The 18,072-nt window shown below is 40.0% G+C and overlaps 1 protein-coding gene across 1 annotated transcript in view; it reads right to left on the minus strand.

Moving 5' to 3' along the window:
- Positions 1–2,127: 2,127 nt before the first annotated feature.
- DHFR (dihydrofolate reductase) overlaps positions 2,128–18,072 on the minus strand; it is a 34,407-nt gene continuing 18,462 nt past the window's right edge. Inside the window, exon 6 of the mRNA XM_012472171.3 lies at positions 2,128–2,708. Within this exon, the coding sequence (XP_012327594.1) occupies positions 2,630–2,708 (79 nt within the window). The 3' untranslated portion in view covers positions 2,128–2,629. The remainder of the gene's footprint in view (positions 2,709–18,072) is intronic.

Here is an 18,072-nt window from a genome sequence, read left to right on the forward strand (position 1 = left end):
TGATTGCCTAACCATCCCTTCCCCCGCCTTTTTTTTTACTTTATCTTCCTTCAATGAACTTCTTTCCAAATGCCCCAAATCTGGCAATAACCTATTATTATTTTTGAGACAGTCTCACTCTGTCATCCAGGCTGGAGTGCAGTGGCGCGATCTAGGCTCACTGTAGCCTCCACCTCCCAGGTTCAAGCGATTCTCCTGCCTTAGCTTCCTGAGTAGCTGGGACTACAGGCGTGTACCACCACGCCCGGCCAATTTTATTTTTAGTAGAGATGTGGTTTTACCATATTGGTCAGGCTGGTCTTGAACTCCAGACCTCATGATCCGCCTGCCTAGGCCTCTCAAAGTGCTGGGATTGCAGGCGTGAGCCACTGTGCTCGACCCCTATTATGAAGAGAAGAGACATCACTATAGTAGCCAGGCTGGTCTGTCACTCTTGGGCTCAAGCTATCTTCTGGCTTAGCCCCCTGAGTAGCTGGGACTATAGGCATGAGCCATTCCACCCAGCTAACCTATTTTTACTGTTTCTTTGTAAAGCCAGCTCCATACCTGGAATATTGCCTGTGTTGGATCCTATTTGTTGGATCCATGTCATTCTCTGGTTTGTGTACTCCTTCATTTTGCTGGAATATTTTCTCCAACAGCTTCCCAAGAAAGGGCACATGGAGGTAACCCGAGTCTTTGCTTGTCTTAAAAATGTATTATTTTACCTTCAACCCTTGATTATTTGGCTGAATATAGATTTATCAGTTGAAAATAACTTTCTTTCTAGAATTCTGAAAGCATGGTTCCAGTTTTCAGATTCTTTTTCAAGACAGGGTCTCTTCTGCCACCCAGGCTGGAGTGCAGCAGCACAACCACGAGGCACCACAGCAGCATTGAACTCTTGGGCTCAATTGATCCTTCCATCTCAGTTCCCTGAGTAGATGGGACTACAGGTGTGCACCACAATGCCCAGCTAATTTTTGTATTTTTTGTAGAGATGGGGCTTCACCATGTTGCCCAAGCTGTTCTCAAGTGATTCACCTGCTTTGGCCTACCAAAATGCTGGGATTACAGGTGCGAGCCGCTGTGCCTGGCCAATTTTTCTTTTATTCTCTCTCTACTTTCTTCATTTCTCAAAGGCATCTCAAACTCAGTGGGCCAAAACCAAAGTCAAACTCTATTGGAATATCCTGCTACAGCCAAGTTTAAAATATATCTTAAAATCACAATTCCTTACTACATGCAATCCTTTGGTTCAAACTACAACCATCCCTCACTTGAACTTAGAATTGCTTTTCCTACTTCTGTGTTTTTTAAAATTATAAAGTATTTTAAATAAACTATGTGTGGCTTCATACTTTTTACTCCATTAAAAAAATGAAGATCTGCTGGGTGCGGTGGCTCATGCCTGTTAATCCCAGCACTTTGGGAGGCCAAGGCAGACAGATCACTTGAGGTCAGGAGTTTGACACCAGCCTGGCCAACATGGTGAAACACTGTCTCTACTAAAAATATAAAATTACCTGGGTGTGGTGGTGTGCACCTGTAGTCCTAGCTACTTGGGAGCCTGAGGCAGGAGAATTGCTTCAACCTGGGAAGGTGGAAGTTGCAGTGAGCCAAGGTTGCGCCATTGCACTCTGCCTGGGCAACAACAGTGAAAATCTACCTACCAAAAACAAAAAAAGCATGAAGAGCTTACGTACTTAAACATACAATTGCTTTAAGTGTTTGGCATTCACTGTTCCCGTGTATGCCAGCAGCTTCTTACTGCAAACACCTGGGACTTGCTATAGAGCAGCTGGAGTATGTTCCACCCACACACAGGAAAGGGAGCTGACAACCAAGGAGTGGGGGATCAACACTCCAGCTTTCTCCCCTCTGTTTCCCTGTATCTCAGCAGTATGGGGCTTGTTACCAATGAGAACCTGCTCAATGACTTTAAACTGGTTTTCTTACCTACTCAGTTCCATCTCTCCATACCTCAATTGATGATTTCTGGTATGACCTAGCAAATAAACTGCTTTCACTGGACTTCCAGGTTGTTTTCAATTTTTCACTGTTACAAACAAGGCTGCAACATGTCTACAAACCTCTGGATATACATGTAGGAAGCTTTCGGTATTTCCCACTAGTGAAAATCCTCAGTTGAAGGGTATGTGCATTGTCATCTTTAATAAATACTACCAACATTTGAAAAGCTCGACAATGTCAAGGACTGGCAAGAGTGCCACGTGATGGGTGTGGAATGGCAGCTCACTGTGTAGCAGGTGCTGGGGACTCCGTCGGGGTCTTGGATAGGCACTTAGTTATAGCAAGAATGTTTCATAAATGGTATCTGATATAGCCAAGATCAGTGGGGAAAGTGTAAAGTATTTATAAAGTCAATAGTGGTGTACAGCAAAAAAAAAAAAAAAAAAGATTAGTGGGGAATACAAACACGTTGCTTAGAAATAATTATCCACAGATCTAAAGTCAATGTCTTTTTTTTTCTTTGCAGAAAGAGAGAAAAAGGGGAAAGAAAAAGATAAGAGATAAAAACTTCCATAAGATCTTATAAAAAGAAAAAAAGTCTTTTTTTCTAATGTAAAAATACATAATTTTTTTTCAGAGGAAGGAGGAACAGCTTAAACCAGAAAACACATTCATATTAATAATTCTTCTCATAAACTTCAAATTTGTACTTAATGCCTTTCTCCTCCTGGGCATCAGAGGGAACACCTGGGTATCTGTAAAAGAAAAAAATATATAATTAAATTACGTATCCATTAAAAACATAGCTTCCCTGATTCTCAGTTTAAACACATCAATAGTGCATAAAGTAAATAAAAGGTTTCCCTTCGTTTATCTTCACAATGGTAAGCCTTGTAAAGTTGCATAAGTATCATGTAAATATTCCACATATGCAAATGGTAAGAAAAAAACTGTAAACTACATAGACAGTTAGTGTAATTTCTCCTTTTTTGTTTCTTTTGGATTCCTAATTCTCTCAAAAACCAGTTAGCAGATTCCCTTGTATCTTTCCACTCTATCACCCAGCTAATAGGAAATTTCTTAAGAGCTTTTTGCAAGTCTTATATTTGTTATCACATTTCTTGTGTAAGCAGAAGAAAAAAATATAATCTGAAGCTGTTTAGAACATAACTGAAATTGTGTGCCCTGGACAGCGACAGGTTCTCCACTTCTGTTTGGTTTCTGGACACCACACTGCTCTAATTCTACTATGTGCAGCAGACTGTAATTCCTTTATGAGGATCTGCTGTTCCTGTTCCCTAACTCCTCTCACTTGAGCCTGTGTTCTCTCCAGCTTCCCGTCCAAAACCCAGCTTTTCCACAGAGGACTCTCCTGACCAGTCCAACCTCCAATGAACCCCAAATCTTGGGGTACTTCAGTACTATGCAGGCTGCACCCCAGTATGCTCCAGGTGGTGGAGCTTGAATCAGACTGTGCTTGACTCTGGTTCTGCTGTGTGACATGCCTCTGAGCCTGGCTGTCAACAAAGTCTTCATCCTTGTAAAAATTTTATCATTAGCCAGGCATAGTGGCTCCCGCCTGTAATCCCAGCACTTTGGGAGGCCAAGGTGGGTGGATCACTTGAGGTCAGGAGTTTGAGACCAGCCTGGTCAACGTGGTGTAACCCCGTCTCTACTAAAAATATAAAAATTAGCTGGGTGTGGTGGCACACACCTGTAATCCCAGCTACTCGGGACGCTGAGGCAGGAGAACTGCTTAAGCCCGAGAGGCAGAGGTTGCAGTGAGCCAAGATGGCGCCACTGCACCATTCCAGCTTGGGTGACACAGTCCCCCAACCAAAAAAAAAAAAACCCGAAAAAGAATGTAGCATTGTGCCTAACACATTAAGTGTTCTATAAATGATGTTCACTAATAATATTGGTTTGTTTCATTTCTCTATTTTCTAAACTCAAGGTAGGCAGGGATAACAGGCATGGTGGTGTTATTCAACTTCTCTCTTTCATGTTTATTTCACTATACTAGTGCATTTATTTTTAAATCAGGAAGAATGAAATATAATCATCTTTAACAGAAACGTATGTAACCACAAGAGGTTGACCGGTAGAGACAATGGAGCTTAAACTAAGTGAGTACGTGGGGGAAAGGGATAGGGGAAGTAGAGAATGACCAAATTTATATCTGGACAGTAGAGAGCAAATCTATGGAGAGAAAGCATCTCCAGAGTTGAGCAATGTTAGTTTTCCAGGGACAAAGTATATTCACTTTATCTTGAGAGGTTTCCTTTTTCTCCATAGAATAAAGGACTGACTTATTCTAGGTCTCCCCTTAGAGAATTCCCTCTATTCCATTAAAGAGGCTGTTATGTTATGTTAGTACACACTTGAAAGTACAAATGACCATCAAACGTTGCAATGGAAGAATTTTTTGCTTTCTCCCATAGCCTTGTTTAGAATGTCCACTTTGGAGCGGTTTCCTCATTCCTATTTTAATCTATTCACTATTAAAATTTTCTAAGACATTTAAGAAGTACTAGCAATCCATCACAAACTCTCAAAAAAAAAAAAAAACCAGAAGAGAAGAGAGCATCTTCCAATTCACTCCATGAGGTCACTTTTATTCTGATGACAAAACCAGGGAAGGCATTAAAAAAAAAACACACACACACACACACACACAAAACTATAAACCAATATCCTTTCTGAATATAAATGCAAAAATCTTCAACAATAAACTAGCAACCCAAACCCAGTAACATATAAAAAGGATTATACACCATTACTAAGAAGAATTTATCCCAGAAACATTAGCTTAACATGCAAATTAATGTGATATACCATATTAATATTACATTAAAGTATTAGTAAAAAGAGAAAACCACATGATCATCTCAATAGACTCAGAAAAAGCATGTCACAAAATCGAATACTCTCATGATAAAAAATACTCAACGAACTAGAAATAGAAGGGATTTTCCTCAATGTGATGAAGGCACTCACAGCTTAAATCATGCTTAATGGTGAGAGACAAAGCTTCCCCTCTAAGATTAGGAACAAGACAAGTAAGTCTGCTCTTGCTGCCTTCTAGTCAACACTGTACTGGCAGGTCTAGCCATGGAAATTAGGCAAAGAAAAAAATAAAAAGATTTAAAAGGACATAAACCTCTATTTGCAGATGACATTACACTGTATAGAGAAAATCCTAAGGAATCTACTAACAATTAGAATTACTAAATGAGTTCAGCAAGGTTGAAAGATACAAGATCAATAAACAAAAATTACTTGGATTTCTATAGCTAGCAATGAAAAGTCTGAAACTAAAGTTAAGGAAACAACACCATTTACAATAGCATCAAAAGGAATATAATACGTAAAAATGAATTTAACAAAGAAGCATAAGACTTATACACTAAAAGGTATACAACTTCGATAAACGAAATTAAATAGGACCTAAATAAGGGGAAACACATCATATGCTCAGGGTTTAAAAGACTTGTTTTTTTTTGTTTTTGAGACAAGTTCTTGCTCTGTCACCCAGGCTGGAAGGCAATGGCACGATCTTGGCTCACTACAACTTCTGCCTCCTGGGTCAAGTGGTTCTCCTGCCTCAGCTTCCCAAGTAGCTGGAATTACAGGTGCCCACCATTACGCCTGGCTAGTTTCTTGTATTTTTAGTAAAGAAGGGGTTTCACCATGTTGGCCAGGCTGGTCTTGAACTCCTGACTTCAGATAATCCACCTGCCTCAACCTCCAAAAGTGCTGGGATTACACTGCACTCAGCCATAAAAGACTTAATATTGTTAAGAAAACAATATTCTTCAGTGATCTACAGATACAATATAACCTGTATCAAAATCCCAGCTTGCTTTCTGGCAGAAATTGGTAAGTTTATCATAAAGTTCTTATGGAAATGCAAGGGACCCAGAATAGGCAAAATAGTCTTGAAAAAGAAGAACAAATTTAAAAGTTGGTAATCTATTTGGGAGGCTCAGGTGGGAGGATCACTTGTGCCTAGGAGTTGAAGACCAGCCTGGGCAACATAGCAAGACCCAGTCTCTTAAAAAAAAAAAAAAAAAAAGCCAGGTATGATGGTACACACCTGTACTCCCTCCCAGCTACTCTGAAGGCTGAGGCAGGAAGATCACTTGAGCTCAGGAGTTTGAAGCTGCAGTGAGCTATGACTGTGCTATTGCACAAGCGACAGAGTGAGGCAACATCTCTTAAGAAAAAAAGTGGAGGGAGAAGAGATCCGAGATAGGAACAGCCCTGGAGTGCAGTTCGCAGCAAGAATGCAGAGGGTGAGTGATCACCGCATTTCCAAATGAGTTTTTACTGCTCACAGACCAGGAGATTCCCAGGCAGAAAAGCACCATGAGTCTCCAGCATGGCTGTTTTAGCTGGTGCAGCGGGTCTCCACACAAAAACACACAAATCAGGGCAGCTGTTTCAACTGGTGCCTGGAACGACTGGGAGACACAGTCGCCAAGTTAACTGAAAAAAAGGGGGCTGAAACAGGGAGTCAGGTGACCTGGCTCAGCAGGTCCCATCTCCACAAAGACCAGTAATCTGAAACGCTCCGGACTGAGAGTTTCACAGCAAGCCCAGATGGACCCAGGATGATCCAGCTCTGTGGGGGCAAGGGCGTCCACCACTACCAAGGCAGTCTGCCATTACCCAGGCAGACCACCGTTACCAAGGAAGTTCTGACTATACCTCTGTAAACAAAACTGCAAGGAAGTTCACATAGCAGCTGGGCAGAGCCCATGGCAGCTCAGCAACACCTCTGCTGGCAGACTGTGACTAGGCTACCTCCCCGCTGGGCAGGGTATCTCTGAAAAAAGGCAGCAGCACGTCAGGAACTTATAAATAAAGCCACACCTTCCCATGACAGAGCACCTGGGAAAAAAGGGTGGTTATGAGTTCTGCTGCGGCAGACTTAAATGTACCTGCCCACCAGCTCTGAATGGAACCACAGCTCAGCACTTGAGCTACTATAAGGGATAGACTGTCTCCTCAAGCAGCTCCCAAAACCCCGTATATCCAAAGAGACACCTCATAAAGGAGAGCTCAGGATGACATCTGGTGGGTATCCTTCTGGGACAAAGATAACAGAAGAAGAAACTGGCACAACCCTTACTGTTGTGCAGCTGCCGCAGGTGATCCCCAGGTAAGCAGGGTCTGGAGTGGACCTCCAGCAATCCTACAGCAGATTGGCCTGACTGTTAGAAGGAAAACTAAAAAACAGAAAGAAATAACATCATCATCAACAAAAAGGACGTCCACTCAGAGACTGTATCTGAAAGTCACCAACTACAAAGACCACAAATAGATAAACCCACAAAGATGGGAAGAAACCAGTGCAAAAAGGATGAAAACACCCCAAACCAGAACACCTCTCCTCCTCCAAGGGATCACAACTCCTCACCAGCAAGGGAACAAGGCTGGATGGAGAATGAGTCTGATGAATTGACAGAAACAGGCTTCAGAAAGTGGGTAATAAAAAACTTCTCTGAGCTAAAAGAACATGTCCTAACCCAATGCAAAGAAACTAAGAACCTTGAAAAAAGGTTTGATGAAATGCTAATGAGAATAAACAGCTTAGAGAAGAATATAAATGAATTGATGGAGATGAAAAACACAACATGAGAACTTCGCGAAGCATACACAAGTTTTAATAGCCCAATCCACCAAACAGAAGAAAGGATATCAGAGATTGAAGATCAACTCAATGAAATAAAACGAGAAGGCAAGATTAGAGAAAAAGGAGTAAAAAGAAATGAACAAAGCCTCCAAGAAATATGGGATTATGTGAAAAGACCTAATCTACATTTGATAGGTGTACCTGAATGTGATGGAGAGAATGAATCCAAGCTGGAAAACACTCTTTGGGATATTATCCAGGAGAACTTCCCCAACCTACCAAGGCAGGCCAATATTTAAGTCCAGGAAATACAGAGAACACCACAAAGATATTCCTCAACAAGAGCAATCCCAAGGCACAAAATGATCAGATTTCCAAGGTTGAAATGAGGGAAAAAATGTTAAGGGCAGCCAGAGAGAAAGGTCAGGTTACTCACAACGGCTCTCTCAGCAGAAACCCTACAAGCCAGAAGATAGTGGGGGCCAATATTTAACATCTTTAAAGAAAAGAACTTTCAACCTAGAATTTCATATTCAACCAAACTAAGCTTCATAAGCCAAGGAGAAATAAAATCCTTTACAAACAAGCAATTGCTCAGAGATTTCATCATCACCAGGCCTGCCTTACAAGAGCTCCTGAAAGATATACTAAACATACAAAGGAACAACCAGTAACAGCCACTCCAAAAACGTACCAAATGGTAAAGAGCATTGACACAATGAAGAAACTGCGTCAACTAATGGGCAAAACAACCAGCTAGCATCAAAATGGCAGGATCAAATTCACACATAACAATATTAACCTTAAATGTAAATGGGCTAAATGCCCCAATCAAAGACACAGACTGGCAAATTGGAAAAAAAGTCAAAACCTATCGGTGCGCTGTATCCAGGAAACCTATCTCAAGTGCAAGGATACACATAGACTCAAAATAAAGGGATGGAGGAAGATTGACCAAGCAAATGGAGGGCAAAAAAAAAAAAAAAAAAAAAAAAAAAAGCAGGAGTTGCAATCCTAGTCTCTGATAAAACAGACTTTAAACCAACAAAGATCAAAAGAGACAAAGAAGGGCATTACATAATGGTACAAGAAGAGCTAATGATCCTAAATATATACGCACCCAATACAGGAACACCCATATACATAAAGCAAGTTCTTAATGACCTAAAAAGAGACTTGGACTCCCACCCAGTAATAGTGGGAGACTTTAACACTCCACTGTCAATATTAGACAGATCAATGAGACAGAAAATTAACAAGGATATCCAGGACTTGAACTCAGATCTGGACCAAGCAAACCTAATAGACATCTACAGAATTTTCCACCCCAAATCCACAGAATATACATTATCTCAGCACCACATCACACCTACTCTAAAATTGACCATATAATTGGAAGTAAATCACTCCTCAGCAAAAGCAAAAGAATGGAAATCATAACAGTCTCTCAGACCACAGTGCAATCAAATTAGAACTCAGGATTAAGAAACTAACTCAGAACCGCCCAACTTTCGGGAAACTGAACTGGCTCTTGAATGTTGACTGGATAAACAATGAAATGAAGGCAGAAATAAAGATGTTCTTCAAAACCAACGAGAACGAAGACATAACGCACCAGAATCTCTGGGACATTTAAAGCACTGTCTAGAGAAAAATTAATAGCAATAAATGCCCACATGAGAAGCAAGGAAAGATCTAAAATCGAAACCCTATCATCAAAATTGGAAGAGCTAGAGAAGCAAGATCAAATAACTCAAAAGTTAGCAGAAGACAAGAAATAACTAAGATCAGAGCAGAAATGAAGGAGATAGAGACACAAAAAACCCTTCAAAAAAATCAATAAATCCAGGAGATGGTTTTTTGAAAAGATTAACAAAATAGACCATTAGCCAGATTAATAAAAAAGAAAAGACAGAAGAATCAAACAGATGCAATAAAAAACGATAAAGTGGATATAACCACAGATTGCACAGAAATACAAACTACTATCAGAGATTACTACAAACAACTCTATGCACACAAACCAGTAAACCTGGAAAAAATGGATAAATTCCTGACACTTGCACCCTCCCAAGCCTAAACCAGGAAAAAGCTGAAACCCTGAATAGACCAATAACAAGGGCTGAAGTTGAGGCAGCAATTAATAGCCTACTAACCAAAAAAAGCCCAGGTCCAGATGGGTTCACAGCCGAATTCTACCAGACATACAAAGAGGAGCTGGTACCACTCCTTCTGAAACTATTCCAAACAATCCAAAAAGAGGGAATCCTTCCCAAATCATTTTATGAGACCAACATCATCCTAATACCAAAACCCAGCAGAGACTCAACAAGAAAAGAAAATTTCAGGCCAATATCCACGATGAACATACACACAAAAATCTTCAATAAAATACTGGCAAACCGATTTCAAGAGCACATCAAAAAGCTTATCCATCACAATCAAGCAGGCTTCATCCCAGGGATGGAAGGCTGGTTCAACATATGCAGGTCTATAAACGTAATTCACCACATAAACAGAACCAAAGACAAAACCACATGATTATTTCAATAGATGCAGAGAAGGCCTTTGACAAAATTCAACAGCCCTTTATACTAAAAACTCTCAATAAACTAGGTATGGGCGCAACGTATCTCAAAATAAAAAAGCTATTTATGACAAATCAACAGCCAATATCATACTGAATGGGCAAAAACTGGAAGCATTCCCCTTGAAATCTGGCACTAGACAAGGATGCCCTCTTTCACCACTCCTATTCAATACAATATTGGAAGTTCTAGCCAAAACAATCAGGCAAGAAAAAGAAATAAAGGGTATTCAATTAGGAAAGGAGGAAGTCAAACTGTCTCTATTTGCAGATGACATGATTGTATATTTAGAAGACACCATCATCTCAGCCCAAAATCTCCTGAAACTGTTAAGCAACTTCAACAAAGTCTCAGGATACAAAATCAATGTGCAGAAATCACAAGCATTCCTATACACCAATAACAGACTTAAAGAGAGCCAAATCAAGAACAAACTGCCATTCACAATTGCTACAAAGAGAATAAAACACCTAGGAATACAACTAATAAAGGATGTAAAGGACCTCTTCAAGGAGAACTACAAACCACTGCTCAGGGAAATAAGAGAGGACACAAACAGATGGAAAAACATTCCATGCTCATGGTTAGGAAGAATCAATATTGTGAAAATGGCCATACTGCCCAAAGTAATTTATAGATTCAACGCTATCCCTATGAAGCTACCAATGACCCTCTTCACAGAACTGGAAAAAACCACCTTAAACTTCATATGGAACCAAAAGAGAGCCCACATAGCCAAGTCAATTGTAAGCAAAGAGAACAAAGCTAGAGACATCACACTACCTGACTTCAAACTTATGGGGATCACTCCACCAGCGTAGAGACCCCTCCGTGTCTCTGCCATTACGGAATTAGAGCCCGGACATATTCTCCCCCCGCTGAGGGCAGTAGAGCTGAGGAAAAAAGAAGGAAGTGATAGAGGCCTGAGTTTGCAGAAGCCTATCCTTGATCCACTGAACAATGGCATGTCTGGGTGAGGCCTGCGTGACTATTCACGAGACTATTGTCTCTTGAAGTTCCCGTTCTGGGGGCTGGTTTTATGACTCTGTTTACCTGCATTCACTAAATCCCGTGATCGCTCACATGTTATTAGAAAAATGCTACCCCTCAAATTATCGCTGGCCTTGATGTTATTTACCGTAAGTGTAGTCATTGATAAGAGGATAAGAATCTTTATAGGATAAGAATCTTTTGTTTGTTTTGGGTTCAGCGATCTTTAGATAAACCTGTATGCTACCCCCTCCCATGCTTACTTTGTTAATTTTCTGTTCCCTCCTGATAAAACTTTTGTAATGGGACCTACGTCAGTCACTGTATGAAAAAACATATATAAGCACCTGTGCACAAAGAATAAATCGCTGATCTGAGCACAGCTCGTTTCAGACCTCCAGATCCCTGATACTCTATCTCTCTTTTCTTCCGCGCACTCTCTCTTCCAGGTATTAGGACCCTCTTGCTGGTCAAGAGACCCCCGGCAGATGTGCCGATCTCACGGACCCCAACACAAACTATACTACAAGGCTACAGTAATCAAAACAGCATTGTACTGGTACCAAAACAGAGATATAGACCAATGAAACACAACAGAGGCCTCGGAGGCAATGCCACACATCTACAACCATTGGATCTTTGACAAACCTCACAAAAACAAGCAATGGGGAAAGGATTCCCTATTTAATAAACGGTGTTGGGAAAACTGGCTAGCTATGTGCAGAAAGCAGAAACTGGACCCCTCCCTGACACCTTACACTAAAACTAACTCCAGATGGATTAAAGACTTAAACATAAGACCTAACACCATAGAAACCCTAGAAGAAAACCTAGAAGAAAACCTAGGCAAAACCATTCAGGACATAGGCATAGGCAAGGACTTCATGACTAAAACACCAAAAGCATTGGCAACAAAAGCCAAAATAGACAAATGGGATCTGATTAAACTCCAGAGCTTCTGCACAGAAAAAGAAACAATCATTAGAGTGAACCAGCAACCAACAGAATGGGAAACAATTTTTGCAATCTACCCATCTGACAAAGGGCTAACATTCAGAATCTACAAAGAACTAAAACAGATTTACAAGAATAAAACAACCCCATCAAAAAGTGGGTAAAGGATATGAACAAACACTTTTCAAAAGAAGACATATATGAGGCCAACAAACATATGAAAAAATGCTCATCATCACTGGTCGTTAGAGAAATGCAAATCAAAACTACTTTGAGATACAATCTCACGCCAGTTAGAATGGCGATCATTAAAAAATCTGGAGACAACAGATGCTGGAGAGGATGTGGAGAAATAGGAACACTTTTACACTGTTGGTGGGAGTGTAAACTAGTTCAACCATTGTGGAAGACAGTGTGGCAATTCCTCAAGGACCGAGAAATAGAAATTCCATTTGACCCAGCAATCCCATTACTGGCTATATATCCAAAGGATTATAAATTCTTCTATTATAAAGACACATGTACACATATGTTCATTGTAGCACTGTTTACAATAGCAAAGACCTGGAACCAACCCAAATGCCCATCGATGATAGACTGGACAAGGAAAATGTGGCACATATACACCATGGAATACTATGCAGCCATAAAAAACAATGAGTTTGTGTCCTTTGTAGGTACATGAATGAATCTGGAAGCCATCATTCTCAGCAAACTGATACAAGAACAGAAAATCAAACGCCGCATGTTCTCACTCATAGGCGGGTGTTGAACAATGAGAACACATGGACACAGGGAGGGGAGCATCACACACTGGGGTCTGTTGCGGGGGACTAGAGGAGGGACAGCTGGGGGTAGGGAGTTGGGGAGGAATAACATGGGGAGAAATGCCAGATATAGGTGACGAGGATGGAGGCAGCAAACCACATTGCCATGTATGTACCGATGCAAGAATCCTGCATGTTCTGCACATGTAGCCCAGAACCTAAAGTGCAATAAAATATTTAAAAAAACAAAGTGTAGGCTGGGTACAGTGGCTCACGCCTGTAATCCCAGCAGTTTGGGAGGCCAAAGCTAGTCTAAAACACCTGATGTCAGGAGTTTGAGAGCAGCCTGGCCAATATGGTGAAACCCCATCTCTACTATAGTCCCAGCTACTTGGGAGGCTGAGACAGGAGAATCACTTGAACCCAGGAGACTGCACCACTGTACTCCAGCCTGGGTGACAGAGCAAGGCTCCATCTCAAAAAAAAAAAAAAAGGAATCAAGGTGGTATGGAATGTACATACAGGTCAACTGAATAGAATTGATAGTACAGAAATAAACTCCTGCCTTTATGGCCAACTGATTTTCAACAAGCGTATCAAAATAATTCAAAAGGAAAAAATATAGCCTTTTCAACAAATAGTGCTGGACAATTATAGGTACATTTACGAAAGAATGAAGTTGGACCCCTTCCTTCTACCATACATAAATTAACTCACGTGGAGCATAGACTTCCATGTACAAGTTAAAACTTTAAAACTCTTAGAGAAGGAACAGAAGAATAAATCTTCATGAGCTTGGTTTGGCAATGGTTTTTTAGGTATGACACCAAAAGACAAGTGACAAAAGAAAAGAATAGATAAATTGGACAATATTAAAATGGAAAACTTTTGTATTGCAAATGATATCATAAAGTGAAAAAGAATATAGATAATGGGAGAAAAATATTTGCAAATCATATACCTATTAAGTCCTATATACAGAATATTCAAAGGACTCTCAAAACTCAATAGAAAGATAACTGCATTTTTAAAATAAATAAGGATTTGAATAGATATTGCAACCAAGAAAGATATTCAAATAGCCAATAAACACCTGAGAAGATGCTCAACATCATTAATCACTAGGGAAATGCAAATCAAAACTATGAGATATTACTTTACTTCCACTAGGATGGTTATAACCAAAATGACAGATAATAATAAGTGTTGAGGATGTGAAAAGACTATAACTTTCATTCATTGCTGGTGGGAATGTAAAAAGATACAGTCATGTTGAACAATGGTTTGATAGTTCTTCAAAATGTGAACATAAAGTCCACATGACACAGCAATTCTTTTTCTAGATTACACCAAAGAGAAATGAAAACATACATCTGGCTGGGTGCGGTGGCTCATGCCTGTAATCCCAGCACACTGGGAGGCCCAGATGGGTGGATCGCTTGAGCTCAGAAGTTCAAGATCAGCCTGGATAACACGGCAAAACCCTGTCTACAAAAAATACAAAAAAAATTCGCCAGGTATACTGGCATGCACCTTTATTCTTGGCTACTTGGGAGGCTGAGTTGGGAGGATGGCTGGAGCCCAAGAAGTAGAGGTTGCAGTGAGCCAAGATCATGCCACTTCACTCTAGCCTGGACGACAGAGCCAGACTCTTTCTCAAACAAACGAAAGAATGAAAAAAGAAAACATACACCCACAAAAAGGCTTGTACATGAATGTTCATAGCACAATAGCCAAAAAGTAGAAATAAACCGAATGCCTACCAACTGATGAATGGATAAATAAAATGTAGCATATCTGTACCATGGAATATGTTTTTGGCAACAGACAGCAATGAAGTACTGATAGATAGTACAACATGGATAAACCTTGAAAACTGAAAACATTATGCTAAGGGAAAGAAGCCAGTTCCAAGAAAGACCACATATTATATGATTCTGTTCATATAAACTGTCCACAACAGGCCTATCTATAGACACAGAAAAAAAGTAGATTAGTGGTTCCTAGGCCTGGAAGAGGAGGGGAATGGAGATTGATTGTTAATGGGTACAGGGATTTTCTTTCTTGGTGATGAAAGAAAAAAATTTTTTTTTAAACCATAAAACATTTTATTGTCAAAAGAAGTTTTTTTAAAAAAATGAATGTCACGAGGTCAAGAGATCGAGACCATCCTGGTCAACATGGTGAAACCCCGTCTCTACTAAAAATACAAAAAATTGGCTGGGCATGGTGGCGCATGCCTGTAATCCCAGCTACTCAGGAGGCTGAGGCAGGAGAATTGCTTGAATCCAGGAGGCGGAGGTTGCGGTGAGCCGAGATCGTGCCATTGCACTCCAGACTGGGTAACAAGAGCGAAACTCCGTCTCAAAAAAAAAAAAAAAAAAAAAAAAAAAAAAAAAAAATGAATGTGAATTTATTGTGCACTTGATTGTTTAAAGAACTGTCAGATTATAGTTGATGGGGAAGAATGCAGCAAATCACACTGCCATGTGTGCACCCATACAAGAATCCTGCACATTCTTCACATGTACCCCAAAACCCAAAATGCAAAAAAAAAAAAAAAAAAAAAAAAAGTCAGTTTATGCCAGGGTATGCAGAAAGCCTGATACAATAGGATTCTAGTCTACAGTGTCATGAATGTTACCTATTGAAAACAAATATGCTATAGGTAGTAATACATATAAATTATTTATTACTTTATATATAAATACATATTTATGTATTATATAAATATATAAAAATTATTACTTTATATATGTTTATATATAAATTATATACTAGGAATAATAAATTATTATGCATATAATTACCAATATTTATGTGCGAATTTTTGATAATTAGTAGGATTTGGGTCAGAAAAATTTTTTAAATTTATTTTTAGTTTAGATTCAGAGTGTTCATGTGCTTATTTGTTATATGGGTAGGCATTGCCTGCATAATGGTGGGGGTTGGGTGGGTGAGAATGTTTTAAACTTATACTGTGGTAAGGGTCACACAACTCTGAATATACTGAAATCACTCTCAATTATACATCTTTTTTTTTTTTTGAGACATGGTCATGCTCTGTTGTCCAGGCTGGAATGCAATGGTATAATCAAGGCAGTGTAGCCTCGACCTCCTGGGCTCAATTGATCCTCCTGCCTCAGCCTCCTAAGTAGCTGGGACCAGAGGTATGTGCTACCACATCCAGCTAATTTTTATATTTTTTGAGGATATGGGGGTCTTCTATGTTGCCCAGGCTGGTTGCAAACTTCTGGGTTCAAGCAACCCCCCTGCCTTGGTGTCCCAAAGTGTTGGGATTATAGGCATGAGCCATGATGCCTTGTCAAATTACATATACACTTTCAATAGGTCGATATTATGATATGTGAATGCTATTTCAGTAAAGATATTAAATTTTTCTCTTTTAAAAGCCAGAGAGCCAGAATGGTATTTGTTTTAAGTTATCAAGGATCCTGAAGGGTCATAGCTTTGGAAAGAGTTCTGATTGAAAGCAATATGATTTGGAATGGCATTTAACATTTAGCTGATTTACATAGTAATATATTCTTGTTAGTAGTGAAGAGAAAAATAAGAAATGAATTCAAAGCTCAGTGCAGTGGCTCATGCCTGTAATCTCAGCACTTTGGGAGGCCGAGGTGGATGGATCACTTGAGGTCAGGAGTTTCAGACCAGCCTGACCAACATGGCAAAACCCCATTGGTACTAGAAATACAAAAATTAGCCAGGCGTAGTGGCACATGCCTGTGATCACAGCCTCAGGGAGGCTGAGGCAGGCGAATCACTTGAACTTGGGAGGCAGAGATTGCAGTGAGCTGAGATCACACTACTGCACTCCAGCCTGGGTGATGGAGCAAGCCTCCGTCTCAAAAAGAAAAAGAAATGAGAAATGAGTTTGAGCAGTTACCAATAGTTCCATAATGTGAGAAGGTCTAAGTAGAAGGGAAAATAAAACGTATAAGGTATGACAAAGTAAAAAAATCACTAAGTGTGAGTTTTCTAAGTAGTCACCTTTGGAGCCTAAGGAAAAGCCTGTACTTTAGCTGTTTATAGTTCTGAAAATTTTCAGTTTTCTTTAGAGATAAGAGTCCAAGAAAATCAGTCACTCACTTCAGTTGATTGAAGACTATTACTTCATAGAGTAATAGACTATTAATCTGAAGCCTGGCCATCTTGGTATTCAGACTTGGCTCTGAATGTTCCTTTAAGGGACATTTCAAACACAAACCACACTCAAAGAATAATGACTAGATAAAACTGAGAATATGTGAAAGAATGTGCTAAAAGCTATTCCAAAAGTATTGATATAATAATCTTTTACTTTTATTCTCTAAAGCCAACAGCTAAAAATTGCTTATAAACAAAAATGCTATGAGTTTTCAAAATCAGGTAGTTTCATGCTAGTCACAACCACAAGGGGAAACAAGTGTAACCTCTTCACTCCATCTCCACCTGCCACAGCTTACCTACGTTCCTTCATTTTTCACCCAAATGACAAGGCTCTCCCTAGTTCACTCTTCTGGTCCATTCACCACAAAGCAGCTAGAACAATGTCACTCTCTCTTCAGAACCCTCTCATCCTGTACTTGGTCTGACCTCTGTGGGCCTCCTGCTTGCTCACAAGGCCTCCAGTGGCTTCAGGCTCAGAGAACATACCAAACATATTCCTGCCTGAGGCCTTTGCACTAGCTATTGCTGAGTCCTAGAATGTCCTTCCTGCTCTTTGCAGGGCTGGCTTCTTATTTAGATCACAGCATAGACATCACCCTTCAGAGAAGCTGTCTCACACTACCCAGTATCTGCCACATTACAGTATTTTAGTTCTCCACATGCACCTCTTTTGATGCCTCTGCCATTTGGCCCTCACTAGATAGAATGTAATCGCTTGGAGAAGATCAGTAGTGGCTGGCCTGGTAAACACTGTTTCCCCAGTGCCTAGATAATGTTTAATTCTCCTAGAATGAACTAATAACTACTCTTCTAGATTTCAGTAACATCATTAAAACCTGAACATTTCCAAGTCTATCGAAGCAGATGCCAAAAATTCCTACAGAATTTGTCTATAAAACATATTGTTACTCTGGATTCAATCTAAAAAGACATGTTCTTTTCTTTCTTTTTTTTTGAGACAGAGTCCAAAGCTGGAGTGCAGTGGCATGATCTCAGCTCACTGAAACCTCTG

Source organism: Aotus nancymaae, unplaced genomic scaffold, assembly GCF_030222135.1.
Source record: "Aotus nancymaae isolate 86718 unplaced genomic scaffold, 86718_ANA_hifiasm-v0.15.2.pri h1tg000014l, whole genome shotgun sequence".
Taxonomy (NCBI): Eukaryota; Metazoa; Chordata; class Mammalia; order Primates; family Aotidae; genus Aotus; species Aotus nancymaae.